This window comes from Amblyomma mixtum, chromosome 4 (genome assembly GCF_055824585.1).
Source record: "Amblyomma mixtum isolate Tamu chromosome 4, ASM5582458v1, whole genome shotgun sequence".
Classification (NCBI taxonomy): Eukaryota; Metazoa; Arthropoda; class Arachnida; order Ixodida; family Ixodidae; genus Amblyomma; species Amblyomma mixtum.
Genome location: NC_143015.1, coordinates 43,772,002 through 43,791,749, shown reverse-complemented (window position 1 = coordinate 43,791,749; position 19,748 = coordinate 43,772,002). Strand labels below are relative to the sequence as shown.

General features: G+C 51.0%; 1 protein-coding gene across 1 annotated transcript; it reads right to left on the bottom strand.

Moving 5' to 3' along the window:
- Positions 1-1,430: 1,430 nt before the first annotated feature.
- On the bottom strand, positions 1,431-10,446 carry LOC149346347 (uncharacterized). The gene is made up of 2 exons (XM_089541304.1): positions 10,119-10,446; positions 1,431-2,203 (listed from the first exon to the last, which is right to left on the bottom strand). Exons 1-2 carry the CDS (start codon positions 10,444-10,446, stop codon positions 1,431-1,433), a joined length of 1,101 nt encoding a protein of 366 aa, XP_089397430.1.
- Between the last annotated feature and the right edge of the window lie 9,302 nt (positions 10,447-19,748).

The following is a 19,748-nucleotide window of genomic DNA, read 5'->3' as shown; positions in this document are numbered from 1 at the left end:
GGGGTGCTCGACAGTCGTCGTGCGCCCCAAAACAGGTTGGTGGCAATCGAAGGAGGAGCGAAACTCCTCAAGAAGCGCAAGAAGCTGGGTTCGCTGAGTTGGCGGAAGAGTGGCGTCAATAGAGCGAAGGAATAGGTCGGTCGACAACGTGGCGGGCGCAAGCGTAGGTGAGCTAAGGGCGTCCATGGCGACCGGCGGTGGTTCTGCGGCAGCATCGGGGTGGTTGAAAACAGAATCAAAGAGCTGCGCGGTTCCGACGCATTCCCCGCGGCGCAATGCGAAGGGGCTGGAAAACGTGTTTAAGACCCACAGTGTGGTGAGACCGGCGGATAAAGTGAGCAGGGCATAAGGCAGCGGCCGACAGTGGCGGCGTAGAAAAGTAGGAGACGGCGTGAAGATCACACTGGCATCGCGAAAACTGTCACAGGAGAGAGTCATAATCACGGAAAAGCACGCAGGAATATCGGTACTGTCAGCGACAAAAGCTTTGGCAGAAACAGGGGCACCACAAATCTCAGTCTCTGGCACGGGATAAGGCAGCGTAGAGAGCGCTAATTGAGCCCGAGCACAGTCGGTGACCGCGTCGTGGAGCGATAGGAAGTACCATCCCAAGATAATCGAATGCGAACATGACGGCAAAACGATAAACTCGACCAAATATAAAATGTCTTCTAGGACTACTCGAGCAGTACACGCTGCTGACGGCTGGATAGAGGTGCGCACTTGCAGTTTGTAACGAGAGGCCAGAAAGGGGCGTCTTCACTTTCCTCAAAGAGCGGCAAAGCGCTGCATCCATGACAAAAACCGCAGCACCGGTGTCGGCAAGCCCCATGACAGATACGCCCTCTACAAAAATTTCAATCAAATTTGCGGCAGACAAACGAGGCCTTTTCAAATTTCGACGACTGCACCAGTTTTCCTCTTGAGTGGTCGAGGGACGCCATCGCATTGAAGAGATGGAGCGCCGACGTGGAGAAGGCGAACGGCGTCCAGAGAAGGCGGTGCGCTCAGGAGACAGAGAACGGCTTAGAGGCGGCTCTGCAGGAGGCGAATACTGTCGCTGGGACCAGTAACCGGAAATTTCAGGAGGTGGTCGTGAGGCATTCATGCGTCGACGGCAAAGCCGCGCCACATGACCTGGCAAGCCGCAGAAGTAGCAGATCGGGCGGTTGTCAGGCGTGCGCCAGGAGTTGCCCAGTTGAGCTGGCGGTCGAATGTTATCAGGCGTGCCCCAGGAGGTTCGCAGATGAGCAGGCGGTGGAATAAAAGCAGCAGGCTCTCGAACAGGACAAGGAGGTGGAGCATAGATAGGTGGTCGAGGTCGCGCAACAGCTCCGCATACGTCAGCGGGACCGCGAGAGGTGTAGGCTGAGGGGCTTGCGGGAGAGCCTCAGCGACCTGTTCTTGAATGATTTGCCTCAGATTTGGAGTTATGTGTGGTAATGGCTCTTGATGGCTTGAAATAAGCGAGAGCTGCGAGCAACTTCTTCACGGATGAAGCTCTTGATGTGCGGCAGGAGCGATGACTGGCATCTTGCATCGTTCAGGCCAGCAAGCGAGTCGATGCTCGTGGTGTGTTCGCGTTTCAGAGCCCTCTGCTTGCGTAGTTCGTCGAAGCTCTGACATAGGGTGACGAATTCGGCAACGGTGCGCAGGTCTCGCGCCAACAACATCAGAGATGCGTCGTCATCAATCTCCTTGAGAATGTGCCTGATCTTGTCGGCTTCGGACATCTGTGCGTTCACCCTCTTGCATAGGTCCACGACATCCTCGATGTAACTCGTGAAGTTCTCTCCCACCTGCTCCGACCGCGCACGCAAGCGCTGTTCGGCACGAAGTTTTCTGACAGCCGGGCGGCCGAATACCTCTGAGAAGTTCGTTTTGAAAACAGACCATGATGTAATGTCCGCCTCGTGGTTCGGATACCACACATTTGCCACGCCCGTCAGATAGAAAATCACATTGTTCAGCTTGGTTTCCGCGTCCCACTTATTGTATGCGCTCACCCACTGATACGATGTGAGCCAAACTTCAACATCATGGCCGTCCGTGCCGCTGAAGATAGCAGGGTCCCGCTGGCGGAGAGAACCAGCACAGGCGACAGCGGCCGGGCTCACTTGTACGGCTTGGTGGTTCGAAGACACCGCGGTAGGAGGTAGCGTTCGGCTGCGGAGATCCAGGGCGAGAGGATATTCTCCACCACCTGCACCAAATGTAAGGTGGGATTTGTTCGGTGAAGCTTCTCAACGGGAGCAGGGAGCAGTCCAGGGTCAGTCCGAGGTCAGCCGGTCGAGCCAGGAGCGTGCACCAGGCGATGGCCATGCGGCTCGAGCGTATGCCCGTCGTCTTCCTTGCACTTCAAATAAATGTGAATAACAAAGAAGTGTCTCGTTTTTCACCATTTCAATCCAGGTTGCTCCTCCCCAGCTTTTATGGGAACTTGCAACTAGCGCCATCTGTCGGCGGCATGTAGCTAAGAACGCGCATTTTATTGCGGGTATTTAAATTTTGCAATTAAAAAAATAGAGTCCGAAATGATTCTGTGCTAGCGTGGTAATTATCATGGCTGACTCCTCTTCCGCGCAGCAAAAAAATCCTCCCTGCGCTCACGCCGACTATTTCAGACGGCCATAGATCAATGGGATCGACCAAACGTTCGAAATCCCCGCGTTGCGTTTATGTGTTCACCGCCGCTCGGCATTCCAGCCGTGCTAAATACAAGCGCTTGTCCAGATATCATGTGCTCGTATTCGCTTTTTGTTCTTCCTAGCGTATTCATTTTTTCCTGTGGTGAAAACTTCATCACTTCGGCAGCGCTCGCACTTATCGAGGATACCGGTTGCAGTAGCTTGCTAATATTTGCAGAAGACCACCATATTTCTTGTGTAAAGGGGCTTTCCTAGCTCATTTGAAGACACGAACCGCACAAACCAGAACTATGCAATTTCGCGCAGCTTTGGCAAAAGTATTATTAAAGCGGCCTAGCGACATCCAAGGGCGGCTAAAATTTCACAAAAGCGTCTCATGGATCAGAACCAAAGCCTAGAAATCACCCTAAAGTAATATCGAGAGATACGTAGGGAAGCCACGAAAGAAGCAGACTTGTTCTTTTCACATTTAACTGAAAAAAAAGGCTTCCAAAGCGCTTGCAGAGATTCTGCTATGGTGCTAACTAGAATGCAGCCGCACGCTGTCAATATGATTACCAACACATGAAGGTTACTCTATTTATTATATAACACTGTACCGACGCGCGTGGCCAGCGTCAGCGAGGTGACGAAGAGGACGATGTGTCTCCAGTACGCCTGGGTTAAAAAGCTATAGTTGGATACAGCCTAAGTCTGCAGTGAAGCTCCGCCTACATTCAAGCCCGCCGCAAGGAATTCCTCCACGACGAAAAAGTAGTCAATTGTTGAAACTTGTATACGTGAATAAAAAGCTTATAACAAGAAAAATTATAAGCTCTAGAGTTTTGATATCTGGCTTGTTTAATAAAGTTAAAAAGCTGACTTACGACAAACGTTAAACAGCTGACTTCGATTGCTGTTACGACTGGCCAGCGGAGTAATAAAGGACGCCGCGGTCGGTGACCTAGTGTTAGCAACTCCTGTTTTTTTTTTCAGTTGTGTCCTACAAAAAAGATCTAGGCCTTATCCGAACGCTGCCGTAACCGCTCCGCTGAACTCTGTTATTCTCCAAGTCTTCTAATAAATGAGGCCATGGTCTCATAACAGGTGTTTTCCACGGTATCTAATAGCTGTAAAAGAACAAAATACCATCTCATATATAGATATAACTTCATAGTTTCAAACAAAATGATGCAAGCTTTTATTGTTTCGCTCGAATCAAAATTTGCCCAAGATCTCTCCTGATGTTAAATATACAAACGCGTCAGATTTTTTTTTTTTTTTGCATGCAGTTAGTTACCTTTCGGACGTTTTTGTAATCTCCTAATTCCAGAAGGTTTCAATAACCCTAACAAAAGTAATAAGGGAGTAATTACTCACTGATGAGTAGTAATTACTCATCCTAACAAAACATACAAGTACGCGTTTTAACTTTACTTTCCATGAGGGCAGCACAAAGAACAGATCAGTACTCAAGGAAGGCTTCAGCATCAAATTCTTACTCCATGTTATCCATAACAGTCCTGAAAAATATTCATTGGTCTTTTTGAACACTGCACGGTTTTAGTGTTGCAAAGGCTAGTTGATTATATGAAAGGCAAGACCGCATCGCCTCCCCAAGGGTTCAAGCGCCAACTGTCGTCCTTCGTCTTTCACAGTCATGTCCTCCTGAAGAAGAACCTTGCACCCATCAGGACAGTGCATCTTCTTGTCGTGCCCAAAAAGCTCACGCAAGAAATTATGCAGGCATGTCATGATGACCCGACTGCAGGGCACCTCGAGATTGCTCGCACGTTGCACCGCATCCAGGAGAAGCACTCATGACCGCGGCTAGCTGCCGAATTTTCCCATTACGTGAAAACGTGCCGTGAGTGTCGGCGACGCAAAACGCCTCCGATTAGACCAGCCGGACTCCTGAACACCATACCACCTCCAACTAAGCCCTTTCAGCAAATAGGGATCGACATCCTCGGCCCTTTTCCGACTTCGTCACCACGTAACAAGTGGATCATCGTGGCTAACCGACTCCATCATCCGCTACGCCGAAGCAAAAGCGTTGCCTAACGGTACCGCAACAGAAGTCGCAAAATTTTTGGTCGAACAAATTCTCCTCCTCAGGACGGACTGGCGGGCTAGTTGGTTACGGATCTCAAAAATTTTAACGAGCGCACGAGAATGAAACAAGGACTGAAAGAAGACACACATCACAAAGCGCCGTACTGCAAATGATTTATTTTGCATGCGAAGCGCCAAAATTTATGCAATGCATCACTGGCAAGGAGTAGCCAGACGTATCACCGTGATGTTTGTTTTATGTTTGTTCTTTTTCCACGAGTGCCAGTGATGCATTGCATAAATTTGGGCGCTTCGCATGCAAAATAAATCAGTTGCAGTACGGCGCTTTGTGGTGTGTGTCTTCTTTCAGTCCTTGTTTCATTCTCGTGCGCTCGTTAAAATTTTTGAAATTCTCCTGCGACACAGCGACCCCGAAGTGCTCATCACAGACAGAGGAACGGCGTTTACAGCGGAGCTGACGCAAGCCATTTTAACAACAGTCAGACAAGTCACTAGGAGGACAACTGCCTATCATCCGCAAACCAACGGACCCACAGAGCGTCTGAACAAAATCATTGCAGACATGCTCGCCATGTACATCGACGCTGAACACAAGACGTGGGAAACTATTCTACCCTACGTGATCTTCGCCTATAGCACCGCCGTCCGGGAGACAACCAAGTCTACCCCATTCCAGCTTGTATACGGCAGGAAGCCCACGACAACACTCGACGCAATGCTGCCGCACATTTCAGACGAATACAGCCTAAACGTCCGCGCCTACCTTCATCGCGCCGAGAAAGCCCGAAGACTTGCACGGCTTCGCATTAAAGACCAGCAGCACACCGACGCCCGACCCTACAATCTGCGCCGACGAGACACACATTACAAGCCAGGTGATCGTGTTTGGATATGGACGCCATTTCGCCGCCGTGGATTGGGTGGAAAATTGTTGCGACGCTACTTTGGCCCGTACAGGGTTCTCCGTCGCATCGGTGACCTCGACTATGAAGCAATTCTCGACGGCACGAAAGCACCTCAGTGATGACGCACCTGCCCGGAAGTCGTACGTGTCGTAGGCCTTAAAAACGATATTGTGAACGCTAAATAACTCGAAATTTTCATTCTCCCTGTTTATTTCCATTTTAAATCATCGAGGCGACGCTTCTTTGGCAGGGGGGCAATGCTACGCGTCATTGTAGTGTCTGTTCGTTGCGCTCAAGGCCGCAGGAAAGGGGTGTTATCATATTAGTTCGTGACGCGAGAAGTGACCGCACTAATCTCGATTGACCAAAGACATGAAGAGCTGCATCTACGTTTTTTTTTTTTAAGATTACTGTAGTAGATCTTGACCTGTTATCTAGAGGTTTCCTTGCCTCTTTTAAACTGAGCGATGCTGCGAGCGGCGGGCATTCGTAAGTCCGACGACTGAGGAGCACGTTCGTTGCTTACGCCGCCGCCGAGTGATTCAGTTCTTTTGCGGGCGCAAGTCAGCCCAAATGAAGAGTTTCGTTTGCAAGCCTTGTTGCTGTCTTCCTGACCGTTGGACTGCCGTCACTACAACGTGACAATATTTCAAGGGCAAGAAATGATTTCTGTGTTGCATCAATCATAAACACAAGCAAAATCAAAAATGCGACGTTATCCAGCTGTTCAGATATATGATTTTTTAAAACAAAAGTACATCGTTCCCTACCGAGCTTAGGATCATTAATTCCTGCTAACACATTTTACAAACACATGAAAATGTTACGAAGCACAAAATGATCACATGACCTTGATTACCGACCTTATCTGAGCTCATCCAATAAGGTCTACGACATCAAGAGTGTAATGTCCTCAGCGAACTTCTTCCCGTAGATATTGTAGCAGATGATGTAATTCTTTTTTGTGTTGCTCATGTTCTCCGGCAGAGTGCTGAAGCGTACACAGTGGGCAAGATTCCCTATGCCCGTGGAAAAGGAATACTCCGCCTATTGGTGAGTGTTCTTTAATTGATTTTGCCGGCTGAAGAAGGCCCCATGTCATTCACCGAATTTGTATCTTTTGCTTGTATTTTTGTTTGCTGACCTTTTTTTTCTCACTTTTATCGTAACAGGCGTGTTTTCGAGAAAGATTTGGCAACACATCCTTTGAGACTGTAACAGACAGCAGGGCCTACGCGGTGAAGGCAGTCAAGGAATTCGGTTGGATGTAAACAACGTTCTGCGCTCCAACGATGACTTAATAAAATGTGCAAGAGAATGCCACCTGACACGGTGTATTCGACGCGGTATGGGGTGTCCGGTTTAACATCCCGCGTTAACAAATGGACGGTGACAGACCGTGTTGTGGACAACTCAGGATTCATTTTCACCAACTAAACTTCGTCATGTGTGCTGATTGCGCAATAAGCGGGCATGTCCGCATTTCGACTTCATCTAAATGCGGCTAATGGGATGAATTCGGCGCAAAAACCAGTCGAGGGGCACAAGGAAACACATATGACACTGATATACATCTGTTTTACCTTCTGTAGCTGGTTTGTATTTCCCTTAATTGATCCAATATGCAGCACAAACTAGTGTAATGTGTGTTAAGGCGGAAACCTTTAATGCCTCATCGTTGTAAGCAGGGGTTGTCGAAAGAAATGTCGCGCTTTTCAGTTGGTCGAAACGGTTATGGCATCACAGTGCGCGAATTTCAAACGGGACAAATTGTATCTTGGCTAGTAACCACGCAACCAATTAAGGCGATCGTATATAATAGTGATGCACCAAGCAAGTGGAAATAAGTTTAGTTAATTGCTTAATTACCCAATTAGCCTAATTAACCTGTCTACTCAGGCCAGATAAATAAATAAAACCGAGTAGGAAATTGGTCGAGTTCGGGAATCGAACCCCGGTCTCTGGAGTACGAGACGAGCATGCTAACCACTCCGCCATGCCAGCTCGATGGTTTGGAATGAACAAAGGCGCGTCTAGTGAATACCGTGTCTTCGGTCACTCCCATCTTCTTCCCTTCCGGTTGCGGCGAGGTTCAGGTGTCCACCGAGGTATGCGAGACAGATAAATTTCCATTCCCCAAAAACGAATTTACCGGCGAGCATCCTGGGGTTGGAGCCATCGTCGCCCTGCATCTGCAAATCGATGGCAGGTGCGTAAACTGCATGACACCTTCGTATGCGCCTCAGGGCATTCCCAGTGATTTGCAGGCCGACTTTGCACACTTGTTCGCCGGGAAGCTAGGGCTGGCTAAGAACTTCATTCACAAGGTGCGAGTTCGTGAAGGCGCAACTCCAGTTGTTGCGAAATTGCGGCGATTGCCGTTAGCAGTAAGAGACCAGGTGTCTGAGGAACTAAATCGTCTTGAATGTGAGGGTATCATTGAAAAAATTGACAACTCTGAATGGGTATCGCCGCCTGTCATTGTGCGGGAAAAGGACGGATCAATATGCTTATGCGTGGATTTACGTGAGCCCAACAAGGCAATTGTCGTCGACAAGTTCCCGTTACCACACACAGAAGAGCTCCTGAATAAGCTGCATGGTGCAAAATACTTTTCGAGATTGGATTTGGCTGCAGCGTACCACCAAGTTCCACTGAGCCCAGAAAGCCGTGATTTAACAGCCTTTATCACGGACCATGGATTGTACAGATTCCGACGTGTATGTTTCGGCCTTGCTTCAGCACCGGCAGCATTTCAGAAAATGATGACTGCGATTTTACAATCTTGCAGGAATACCTTCTGCTACATTGATGCCATCATCGTTTTTGGCAGCTCACTCGAAGAACATAACGCGAACCCTAGGCAAGTTTTGCATCGCATCAGTGACAACGGGCTGAAGTTAAATCAAAAGTGCATTTTCAGTGTGAGCGAACTTCCATTCCTTGGTCAACTCGTGAGTGATAAGGGCGTGCGACCATCGCAGAGCAACATGGAAGCCATTCAGAACGCGCCTGCGCCGACGGACAAGGCGACGCTACGTTCCTTTCTTGGAATGACGGGCTATTACGCGAAGTTCATTCCGCGATACGCCGAGATGGTCGAACCTCTTCGTGAGTTGCTGCGAAAAGATTCAGAGTTCCAATGGGATTCGAAGTGCCAAACTTGCTTTGATGAAATGCGTCGTTTTTTGTCTGACAAATGCTTGCAGCTGTTTGATCCTGCCCTTGAGACCATCGTTACAACTGATGCGTCCGGAATTGGCCTCGGAGCAATACTGCAGCAGCGGCGTGGTCACGAAGTGGTTTCTGTTGCTTTCGCTTCCAGGAGATCGACAGATGCGGAAAAGAAGTATTCCACTGGCGAGCTTGAAGCTTTAGCGTGTGTATGGGCCTGCGAACATTGGCGTGTGTACCTGTGGGGCCGTTCGTTTATTCTGCGCACGGATCACCAGGCCGTGGTAACTCTGCTGACAACAAAAGGGGTGGGTCGCAGACCCTTCAGAATTGCAAGATGGCATGCTCGGCTACTCGATTACAACTATACAATAGAATTTCAGAAGGGCAGTGAAAATGTTGTGGCGGATGCGCTGTCACGAATACCCCAATCTGCACTCGGGGGGCACATGGAACCGGAAGGGCCTGATGACGCAGTGTGCGTTGTTTCGTCCTGCATAAGCCATGAAGAGTTCGTGGCTGAAACTTCGCAGGATCGAATGCTGCAGGACGTCATGCAGTGGACTACCTCGTCATGGCCGCCAAGTAAGGATCTACCATCATGGGCACACCCCTTTCAGCGTATCCGAGACGAGCTGTCTGTCGCTGGAGGGATTCTTCTTCGTTGCGAGCAGTTTGTTGTGCCTGCATCGCTAACTGGGCGCCTCCTGTCAGCAGCTCATTAGTCGCACGCAGGTATTTCACGGACTACGCAACGGCTACGTGAGACGTACTGGTGGCCAGGAATGGACAGACAGGTGGAACATCTGATTCAGTCTTGCGCTGTCTGCCAATCCGTGGACAAATCGGCGCGACGAGTAGTGCCCCCGTTACAGCCGGTAGAGTTCCCTTCATGTCCATGGCAGAAATTGTGCATTGGTATAGTTGGCCCATTTGCGTATGCGCCCGCAGATAACCGGTTTGCCATCACACTAATCGACTACTTTAGCAAATGGCCCGAAGTGTGTTTCACGGCTAACGTCACGTCTTCAAACGTTGCATCATTTCTACGCAGTCTATTCAGCAGGGAAGGCTGCCCCGAAGAACTTGTGTCCGATCATGGGCCTCAGTTCACATCAACCGAGTTTGAAGAATTCCTGCAAGAGAGAGGTATAAAGCATACTTTTTCCGCTGTCTACCATCCACAAGCGAATGGACAGATCGAACGGTTTAACCGCGTGCTTAAGGATTACGTCCAGGTGTGCTTGCAGGAAAAGCGGCCCTTAACGGATGCCATCACAGAGTACCTTGGAGTATACCGGTGCACCCCACAAGCGACGACAGGAGAAAAACCTGCCCTGCTTTTGCATGGGCGTCACCCAAGAACTAAGCTGGATGTAGTCGGAGCTCCAGGTGCCCAGCTCTTCCAGAGGCCAGACATTGAGTTGCAAGCGTTGCGTCACAGAGTGGCCGAACATCAGCAGGCAAGCAAACAATAAACGGATAGGCGACGAGCTGCCCAACACGCGGCGCTTCAGCTTCAGCCAGGCCAACGAGTACGGATCAAGTTGCCAGGGCACATTCCCAAAGGTGCTCTTTGGTATTCCCAGCCCTTGACGGTTTTTAAGCAGTGGCACCAAGACACCCACGAACTGGAAGATGGCCGCAGGTGGACCCGAGAGCATTTAGTGCCGTACCATAGGGAGCATCTGCCCGCTGCCGTCGCGAGTTTTCAGTTCGGCGCTACCCGGAACTTCCTTGGGCCTCATTCGACAACAGCACCGTCAACAGAAAGCTGCACAGCTCAAGCATCACCGGCGAGAACGGAACCACCCGTAACTTTGCGACGATCAACGCGAGAGCGAAGGCAATCCTCGTGGTTCGCGCACTATGAAATGTGATTGCTGACAATGTGAAGAAGTCAAATGAGCCGCCACCTTGGCTCATTTTTTAGAAGGGGGGATGTTATAGTTATGTTAACCTATCCTGGAGGGCGCCACGGGCTACCCTAGCTGTGTATATAATGACGAAACTAATCTGTTAAAGAGGCCTTCTTCGTTCGGCTACTGGCGTCCTGCTTGTTTGGCTGGCTGCTGCTCTGCGTGTGCCAGCCGGCGATACAACATTATTCTCCATATCTAAGCAACTTAGGCCTCTGTTGTGAATATTGATACATGCATTCGAAGAAGAGACAGAAGTAGTGCATGCGCTAGAAGAGGAAGAAGTTAGTTGGCTCTCTCGCGCGCGCTCGAACCACTGGGTGACCGCCGCAGGTTTTTCGTCTCTGCGCGGGTGTTCTTTTTGGCGTTGCACGCTACAGTTTGGTGGAGCAGTGCTGGGTACGCTTCCCGACCTGCAAACTCCGTACAGCGTCACTACGGACCTCACACCGGTTCACCAGCGACCCAGCCGCCGTCTCCGCGGAGAGTCGCCTGAATTTGGGCCCCTTCCCCCGCCAACAAGGACGACGCAGCCTCGACCGCCGAGTCCAACTGACATGGCCACTGACACCAGGACCCAGCCGCCGATGCAGCCTCTACCGTCGAGTCCAACTGCCATGGCCGCTGACACCAGGCCCCTGGCGCCGATCCTTTGCCACCCACCGCGAACACCGCCATCTTTTCACGGTGACGTGTTCGAAGACGCTGAGGACTGGCTGGAGACGTTCGAGCGGGTCGCACGCTACAACGGCTGGTGCGACGAGCGCAAGCTGAATAACGTCTACTTTGCCCTGGAAGAGTCTGCTCGGACGGGGTTTGAAAACCACGAGGCTACACTTCCCACCTGGGAGACGTTTTGCCGGAGTCTCCTGGCTACGTTCCCCAACGCTGACCGCCGGGAGAAGGCTGAAGCTGCGCTGCACTCCCGAAATCAGCGCACGAACGAAAGCGTGCGCATGTACACCGAAGACATGGCCCGTCTTTTCAAGCGCGCCGACCCCAACATGACAGAGGAGAAGAAGCTGCGCCATCTCATGCGTGGGGTTAAGCAGGAGCTGTTCGCGGGCCTCGTGCGCAGCCCACCCCGCACGGTGGCGGAATTTCTAACCGAGGCGACCACGATGGAGACGACGCTGCAACAACGGGCCCGCCAGTACAACCGGGACATCAACTGCATGGTGCCCGAAGGCTTTTCGTCGTGTCTCGGCGGCAGTGCAGACACCTTGCGTGAACTAATTCGCTCCGTTGTCCGGGGGGAACTGCAACGGATCCATCTGCCTCAGGTTGCACCTGCGCCGCTGGCAGCGCTGTCCGAAGTTGTCAGGGACGAGGTGCGACAGGCTGCGCAGGCACCTCCTGTCCCCGAAGCGCCATCCCGGTTCGATGACCGACCCACGTACGCATCTGTTGTACGTCGCACGACAGGCTACGGTCCCATTGCCCCAACGCCTGGCGTGAGCAACATCGGCACATGTCACGCAAGCGTGCCTGGCTACGGTGTGACCCCGTCGACCTCTGTGAGTAACATCGCCACGTATTCTGCAACCGCATCTGCTACAGCTGGGCCACGCCCTCGCAAGTCGGATTTGTGGCGTACACCGGACCGCAGGCCTCTCTGCTACCACTGTGGGGAGCCTGGTCACCTCTACCGCGCCTGTCCGTACCGCCAAGTGGGCCTTCGCGGTTTCCATCCCGACGCACCCTGCCCTCAGAACGGCGAACGACCGCATGAGATTGCACAGCATCTCTGGGCACGCCAGAACCCTGCCTACTCTGGAAGGCGCGAGTCCCGTTCCCCTTCGCCTCTCCGTTATCGCTCTTCCAGCCCTGGCCGCCAGAGTAGCTCTGCTGGCCGTCGCTCGCCGAGTCCGCGTCGGGAAAACTAACACCAGCGACCTCTGGAGGCAAGGCCGCTGACGTCGGGACGTGTCAAGATCCTCCATCGCGGAACCCTCGAGCCGACGATACCCGGACAGAGATAGGCAGCGACAGTATCAGATACGCTGCATCCGATTTGCGTGTGACAATTGATGGCACTGACATTACCGCGCTGATCGATACCGGTGCTGATTACTCTGTTATGAGCCGTGCCTTCGCTGGAGAACTTAAGAAGGTTCTGACACCGTGGACGGGGACCCCCATTCGCACCGCTGGTGGCCACCTAATTTCCCCTGTAGGCAAGTGCACGGCTAGAGTTGGGATTAGTGGTTTTACGTACGTTGGTGAATTTGTCGTACTCCCCGAGTGTTCCAGAGACTTGATTCTGGGGATCGACTTCCTGCAGTCGAACGGCGCTGTGATTGACTTTCAGGAGGCACGTGTCACGTTCTCGACCAAACAGGCCGTGGCGCGCTTTGACTCCCGCGATCCCTGCAGCAACGCTCTGCGCATTGTCGAGAACGACGTCACGGTGCCGCCGCGGTGCAGTGTTCTGGTGCTCGTGCGGAACGACCTCTTTCATGACTACGAGGGCCTAGCGGACAGCCATAGTCCACTGCTGCTTAAGCGGGGACTTGCCGTTGCAAGAGGTCTCGTCCAACTACGTGACGGCCGCACCCACGTCCTCCTGACTAACTTTGCCAACGAATATCAGCACCTGGCCAAAGGCATGGCTATTGCCTTCCTCCACGACGTTGCTGAGGTTCCAGGTTTGTGCAACGTGGGAGGGCCCTCTCCGGAGTATGCTGGCCCACATCACGTTCTTCAGTCAGTCAGAATAAATCCTGCCTTGCCGTCGGTTCAGAGGGATCTTCTGTCGGCCCTCTTGGCAGAATTTGCGGACTGTTTCGCTACGTGCTCGAAGGTCGGCCGAACTCCACTCGCCAAGCATCGTATCATCACTGACGAGACTACGCGACCCGTCTGCCAGCGCCCATATCGTGTTTCCCCGGTGGAGAGAGAAGCCATTCAGAATCAGGTTGCCGAGATGCTTGCAGACGATGTCATTCAGCCGTCCACCAGTCCGTGGGCATCGCCTGTGGTTCTTGTCAAAAAGAAGGACAATACTCTGCGTTTCTGCGTGGACTACAGGAAACTTAACAGCGTGACCAAAAAGGACGTTTACCCGCTGCCCAGGATAGATGACGCGCTCGACCGATTGCGGAACGCCAGATACTTCTCGTCATTGGATCTTAAAAGCGGGTACTGGCAAATCGAAGTGGACGAGAGAGACCGGGAGAAGACGGCTTTCGTGACGCCTGACGGCCTCTATGAGTTTAAAGTGCTCCCATTTGGTCTGTGCTCAGCACCGGCCACTTTCCAACGCGTGATGGACACTGTCCTCTCCGGCTTGAAATGGCAGTCCTGCCTGGTGTACCTGGACGATGTCGTTATATTTTCGCCCACCTTTGACCAACACTTGGAGCGGTTGCGCATTCTGCTACAAGCGCTCAAATCCGCGCAACTCACCATCAAAGCCGAGAAATGCCATTTTGGCTTTGAGGAACTTCGCTTTCTTGGTCACGTTGTCAGCGCACAAGGTGTTCGCCCGGACCCTGACAAGACTGCTGCCGTCTCAGGTTTTCCACGCCCAACTGACAAGAAGGCCGTTCGCCGGTTTTTAGGCCTGTGCTCCTATTATAGGCGCTTTATTCAAGATTTCTCGAAAATCGCGGAACCGCTGAACGCACTGACCCGTGACGACACGCCCTTCCTGTGGGGGACCGACGAAGAGGCTGCATTTGTCGAGCTTCGCAGCCGTCTGCAAAGCACTCCGATACTCGGCCATTTCGACGAGCATGCTGCCACGGACATCCACACTGACGCCAGCAATGTTGGCCTTGGTGCAGTACTGATCCAGTGGCAAGACGGTGCAGAACGGGTCATCAGTTATGCTAGTCGGACACTTACGCGCTCCGAGACCAATTATTCTACGACGGAGAAAGAATGTCTTGCAGTGATATGGGCCATCTGCAAGTTCCGACCGTACCTCTACGGACGACCCTTCCGTGTGGTAAGCGACCACCACTCCTTATGCTGGCTGGCGAGCCTCAAAGACCCCTCAGGACGCTTGGCTAGATGGAGCTTACGCTTGCAAGAATACGACTTGACAGTAGTTTACAAGTCTGGCCGCAAGCATCAGGATGCGGATTGTCTGTCGCGCGCGCCTATCCCAATCAATACCGAAGAAACCACCGATGATTTTCCTTTCCTGGGCTCTGTTAGTACCACCCAAATGGCGCAGCTTCAGAGGGCGGACACGGAGTTGGCGGCGCTCATCGATTACCTCGAAGGCAGTGAAGCTCCCATTCCGCGTGTTTTTCTTCGAGGGCTTCACACCTTCACTTTACGGTCTGGTGTTCTCTACAAGCGCAACTTTGCCAACAGCGAAGAAGTGTTCCTACTTGTCGTACCATCACAGCTGCGGTCTGAGATCTTGAGTGCCTGTCATGATGCACCATCCGCCGGCCACCTTGGAGTCAGCCGTACACTCGCGCGGATTAGACAAAAGTATTATTGGCCCAGGTTACTCCCATCGGTGCGGGCCTACGTCAAAACATGCCGTGAATGCCAACGTCGGAAGACTCCTCTATTGAAACCGGCCTGATTTCTTCACCCCGTCGATCCACCGAAGACCCCTTTCCATCAAGTGGGCATGGACCTCCTTGGCCCATTTCCGAAGTCTTCGTCTGGAAAGCGTTGGATAGTCGTTGCGACTGACTACCTCACACGGTACGCTGAGACCACGTCTCTTGCCAAAGGCACTGCTGCTGAAGTGGCGCAGTTCTTCGTCCACAACATTGTCTTGCGTCATGGAGCACCCGCCGTTGTTGTTACTGACCGGGGAACTGCTTTCACGGCCCGCTTAACCCAGTCCGTGATGACTCTGACGCACACGAGCCACCGACGTGCTACGGCGTATCACCCGCAGACAAACGGGTTGGTAGAGCGACTCAACCGCACACTAGCCGACATGCTATCAATGTACGTTGACGTCGAGCATCGAACTTGGGACGCCATTCTGCCGTACGTAACGTTTGCGTACAACACCGCCCTGCAGGAAACAACCCGACTGACCCCCTTTCAGCTTGTCTTCGGTCGCCAGGTGACCACTCCGTTGGATGCTATGTTGCCCGTCGACCCTTACTGCGACTCTGACGCTGACATCGACGTAGATACCTTCGTTCAGCGTGCTGAGGAAGCGCGTCAACTGGCCCGCCTGCGCATCCACCGTCAACAGGAGGCTGCCGCCACTAAGTACAACTGTGGACGCCGTTTCGTCAGTTATGCTCCCGGCGACCTTGTGTGGATTTGGATACCTGTTCGTCGCCGCGGGCTCTCTGAAAAGCTGCTGCGCCGATACTTCGGCCCTTACGAAGTAGTGCGCCGCATCAGTGATGTGACTTATGCAGTTGCTCCCGCCCCGACAGCTTGTTCATCGCGCCGGTCGCACCGAACTGAAGTCGTACACGTTGTTCGCATGAAGCCTTACCACGACCGGCTACCTGACTGAACTGCGGTCCACTGCAGCTGTGTTCTACCCTTTCGCTGACTTTTCTCTCCTAGCCGCATCGTGTCGATGCTGCAGACGAGGGGGGCAGTGATACATGCATTCGAAGAAGAGACAGAAGTAGTGCATGCGCTAGAAGAGGAAGAAGTTAGTTGGCTCTCTCGCGCGCGCTCGAACCACTGGGTGACCGCCGCAGGTTTTTCGTCTCTGCGCGGGTGTTCTTTTTGGCGTTGCACGCTACAATATTATTTTTTTGTGACATAAGGCTAGACGTAAATACGTCAAAACGACCGCAAAGGGCAATAATTGAACAAAGAAATCGGATCTTTCCGGTTAGTTCGGTTATGGGCCATAAACAGCCTTGGGTCCATGTTGTTCTAATGGCTTATTAAACAGTCATTTACTGGAAAATGCGAATTTCCGAAACTTTTATTTGTTCGGTTTTTTTTTCTTGACACACTCCACGGTTTTGTGCCAGAGGTTGTATCCAAGTGCTCTATTATTGACGCTGCCTGCCTCGTATTTAGCACATCCGCGACATGGTTCTAAAGTTGAACTTCAGTGAATCAGTTTCAATATACAGACACACGGTTGTGGCTGTATAAAATTTTTGTGCGGTAAAATTCTGAATAAAGCCTTGTATCGACCGTCGTGTAGCCATCTGTGTTCACTGTAGCTGCGAACAAACGACTCTCCATAGCTTTCCATGGTGGGATCCGACAGCCATAGCTCAATTGGTAGAGTACAGGACGTGAAATTGGGACGCCGTCGGTTCAAATTACACCAGCGGCATGTAGATGTTTTTTTTTCTCCTCTTAATATCCACAAATTCATGAAAAACTACAAATCCAAAAAAAGGCATCCCCTATGACCCTTCATTTCGGTGACAGTTGCCTTTTGTTATGTATATCATAACGAGCACGACTTTCCATTCCCTTGCCTGCTCGATAGTTTCAGGGCCTCGAACCTGGCACTCTTGATGCCACAGACAGCATAAGAGGGATCTTGCACAGCTTCCACCCTCGCCATTCGATCACTTGCCTAAGTGCACACTGGACTTTTACGCAGCTATAGACTAGAGTGGCGCTGCTTAACACTGAAGAAGTTCAGTTACAATACAGACAAATACCACCATAAGCAGAATATTAGACAGAAAGCGTACGCCAGAGTACAAGGTCATCCTGTAAGCTGGTAAATAGATTCTAATAGTTTACTTTTTAAGTGTAGCAAACAAAGTCCAGGTGGCGATTCGATATTTGTAGGAGGCTGTCGATTATTGCCATTAAGTCTTACAATTTTGAAGATGCTATTACCGTTGGTGCTGTGGCTTAACAAATTTTGCTCAACTCATAACAGAGAAGTGAGCTCGTAGCAATTTGGTTTATTGTTTTATTGGGGTTTAACGCCCCAAAGCAACTCATGCTATGAGTGACGCCGTAGTGAAGGGCTCCGAAAATTTCGACCAAATTGCGGGATCTTTAACGTGCACTGACATCGCACAGCACACGGGCCTCTAGAATTTCGCCTTCATAGAAATTTAGCCGCCGCGGCCGGGATCGAACCCGCGTCTTTCGGGCCAGCAGCCGAGCGCCGTAACCACTGAACCACCGCAGCGGGGCATACGTAGCAATTTAGTCCCGCACATGCCACGCGATTTCATGGGAATCCCTGATCGCGCTATTAGAGCGAAGGCTCCACTTCTCGCGTACAAACCTTGAAGGTAGGTCATATTACGGTGCAGATATCACCTTGAAGCGGCCTCAATAAAAAAAAAAAAAACAAGACAATTGCGGTGTAAATCGAAGCATTCCGAAGTCACCCGGGAATCATTCTTAGCTAGCTCGTCTTTCATTTGCTACGGCTACGCACCATATTCTCGATTTAAAGCACAAATACAGTGAGTTGACCTGTGCATGAGTGGTCGCTTGAAGTTTGTTTAACAGTACGTCGCACTACACATACTTGTCCTGCAGAAGGTTCACTGCTGCCGGTAACAACCTCGAACATTTACTTATGCTGCAAAATCGACACCGCCACGAGTGTTCTCAAGAGGGACGGTAGGAAGCAACCGCAAATTCTACTTCTAGCAAAGCAGGCAGCTTGTCACCGTTGCATCAGGCAACTATAGCTGAGTGTTTACGTACTTATAAGCTTGAATGAAAGTTTTTCAGGAACCGAATGTTGAAGACGAAGGTGCCTGTTGTGCTGACAAAAGTGTGCTAAGTGAGATCCGCACGCGTTACAGTTTTCTACCCTACGGTGCACACTAAACGTATGAATTTTCCTCCACGAACAGTAATGGGGGAAATGGATATTGCACAGTCCTGAGGGACCGGCACAGCCGAGCAGCCGTAACCACCCGCTATACTTACCTCCGTTTATTATTGGTTTGTCTTTTGGTCGTCCTATATCAATGCAGTGCAATGGGCAGCTGCAAACAAAACGTAAAAGCCTTATATTTGTATTGAATGTACAACTGAGGTACAGCCAAGACGTCATCGATAAAGGCGCGAGCAAGAGCGCGTGCCACCTGGCTGGACGCCAAGGCAAGAGAGAAGGTACCACACCACCACAGCCGGCCGACAAAATTTTTTTTTAAAAACGCGGCAGACAGCACGAACAATCAGAGGCCGCCGCATTTTTTGTCTCACTCACATATTCTCCCATCAAGAGACTTAAACAAATATAACCGGACTGCATTTATTTGGCAGCCCTTTCCACCTCTAATTGTACTGAGAGTGACAATACTCCACAAAAGGAAGAAACTCCCGCCACCTGGCGTTAGTGATGGCTCGCCTTGCCGCAGTTTCTTCAAAGTTGCAGAGAAAAACTCTGTTTTTAGCAGTTTGTTACGGCTTTGTTGAAATCGCGCAGGTTGGTACACTGTAAAAAATTTTGCACCCTAATGGATGTATTTCCGTGTCTATAACTCACACCCTCTCAAAAGGGTGCAAAGTATGATTGTCGCACCCATAGTAAGGGTGGGATCATTGGAGCTACACCCTTTTTCCGACTACTTGACTTTCATAGGCTTGGTTGCTTTAAAAGGCGCTGATAGATGTTTTTCGGGTGCACTCTGGAAGGGAAGCTCAGCATTTCCTACGGAGAGCAGCCGACGGCCTGTCTAACTTTGCGCTACAGTTACGGCATCTCCAACAATAATTACAATACATATGTTTTTCGCGGTGTTTCTCAACCTCCTTGCTGTGGAGTCACATTTGTTAAAAATGAGACAGAAAAAGGGCTTGCTAAAGGAGGCGAACTTTCAGCAAACCCGCTCGCACAGTAACACGATGCTATAACGTGGAAAATATATTTTGCCAAAGGAACATAAACAGATGTTAGGTTAATTGCAATGAGTCATACAAACTACTGAGGGAGCAAATTCAACACGGAAGGCACAACTGCTCTGCGCAGTACTTGCCTTAACGCGCACACTTTCTCCAATTTATATATGCCATTTCAGCGAGCCCCTATTTGGAGTCAGTGACGCTTAGCGCTTCACCTAAAATAATTCAATTAATTATCACATTATGGGGGCTCAAATCACAGTCATAGCTGCTCGCATCAAGGCTGAAACTGTCATTTAATGAAAAGC

Excerpts from the sequence above, each read along its gene's own strand:
- LOC149346347 (XM_089541304.1), bottom strand. The coding sequence starts at position 10,446 with ATGCTCTCGGGTCCACCTGCGGCCATCTTCCAGTTCGTGGGTGTCTTG. Across the intron at positions 2,204-10,118 it reads GACGCCCATGCAAAAGCAGG|GTGGTGGAGAATATCCTCTC; the intron begins GCAGGTTTTTCT and ends CATTTGGTGCAG.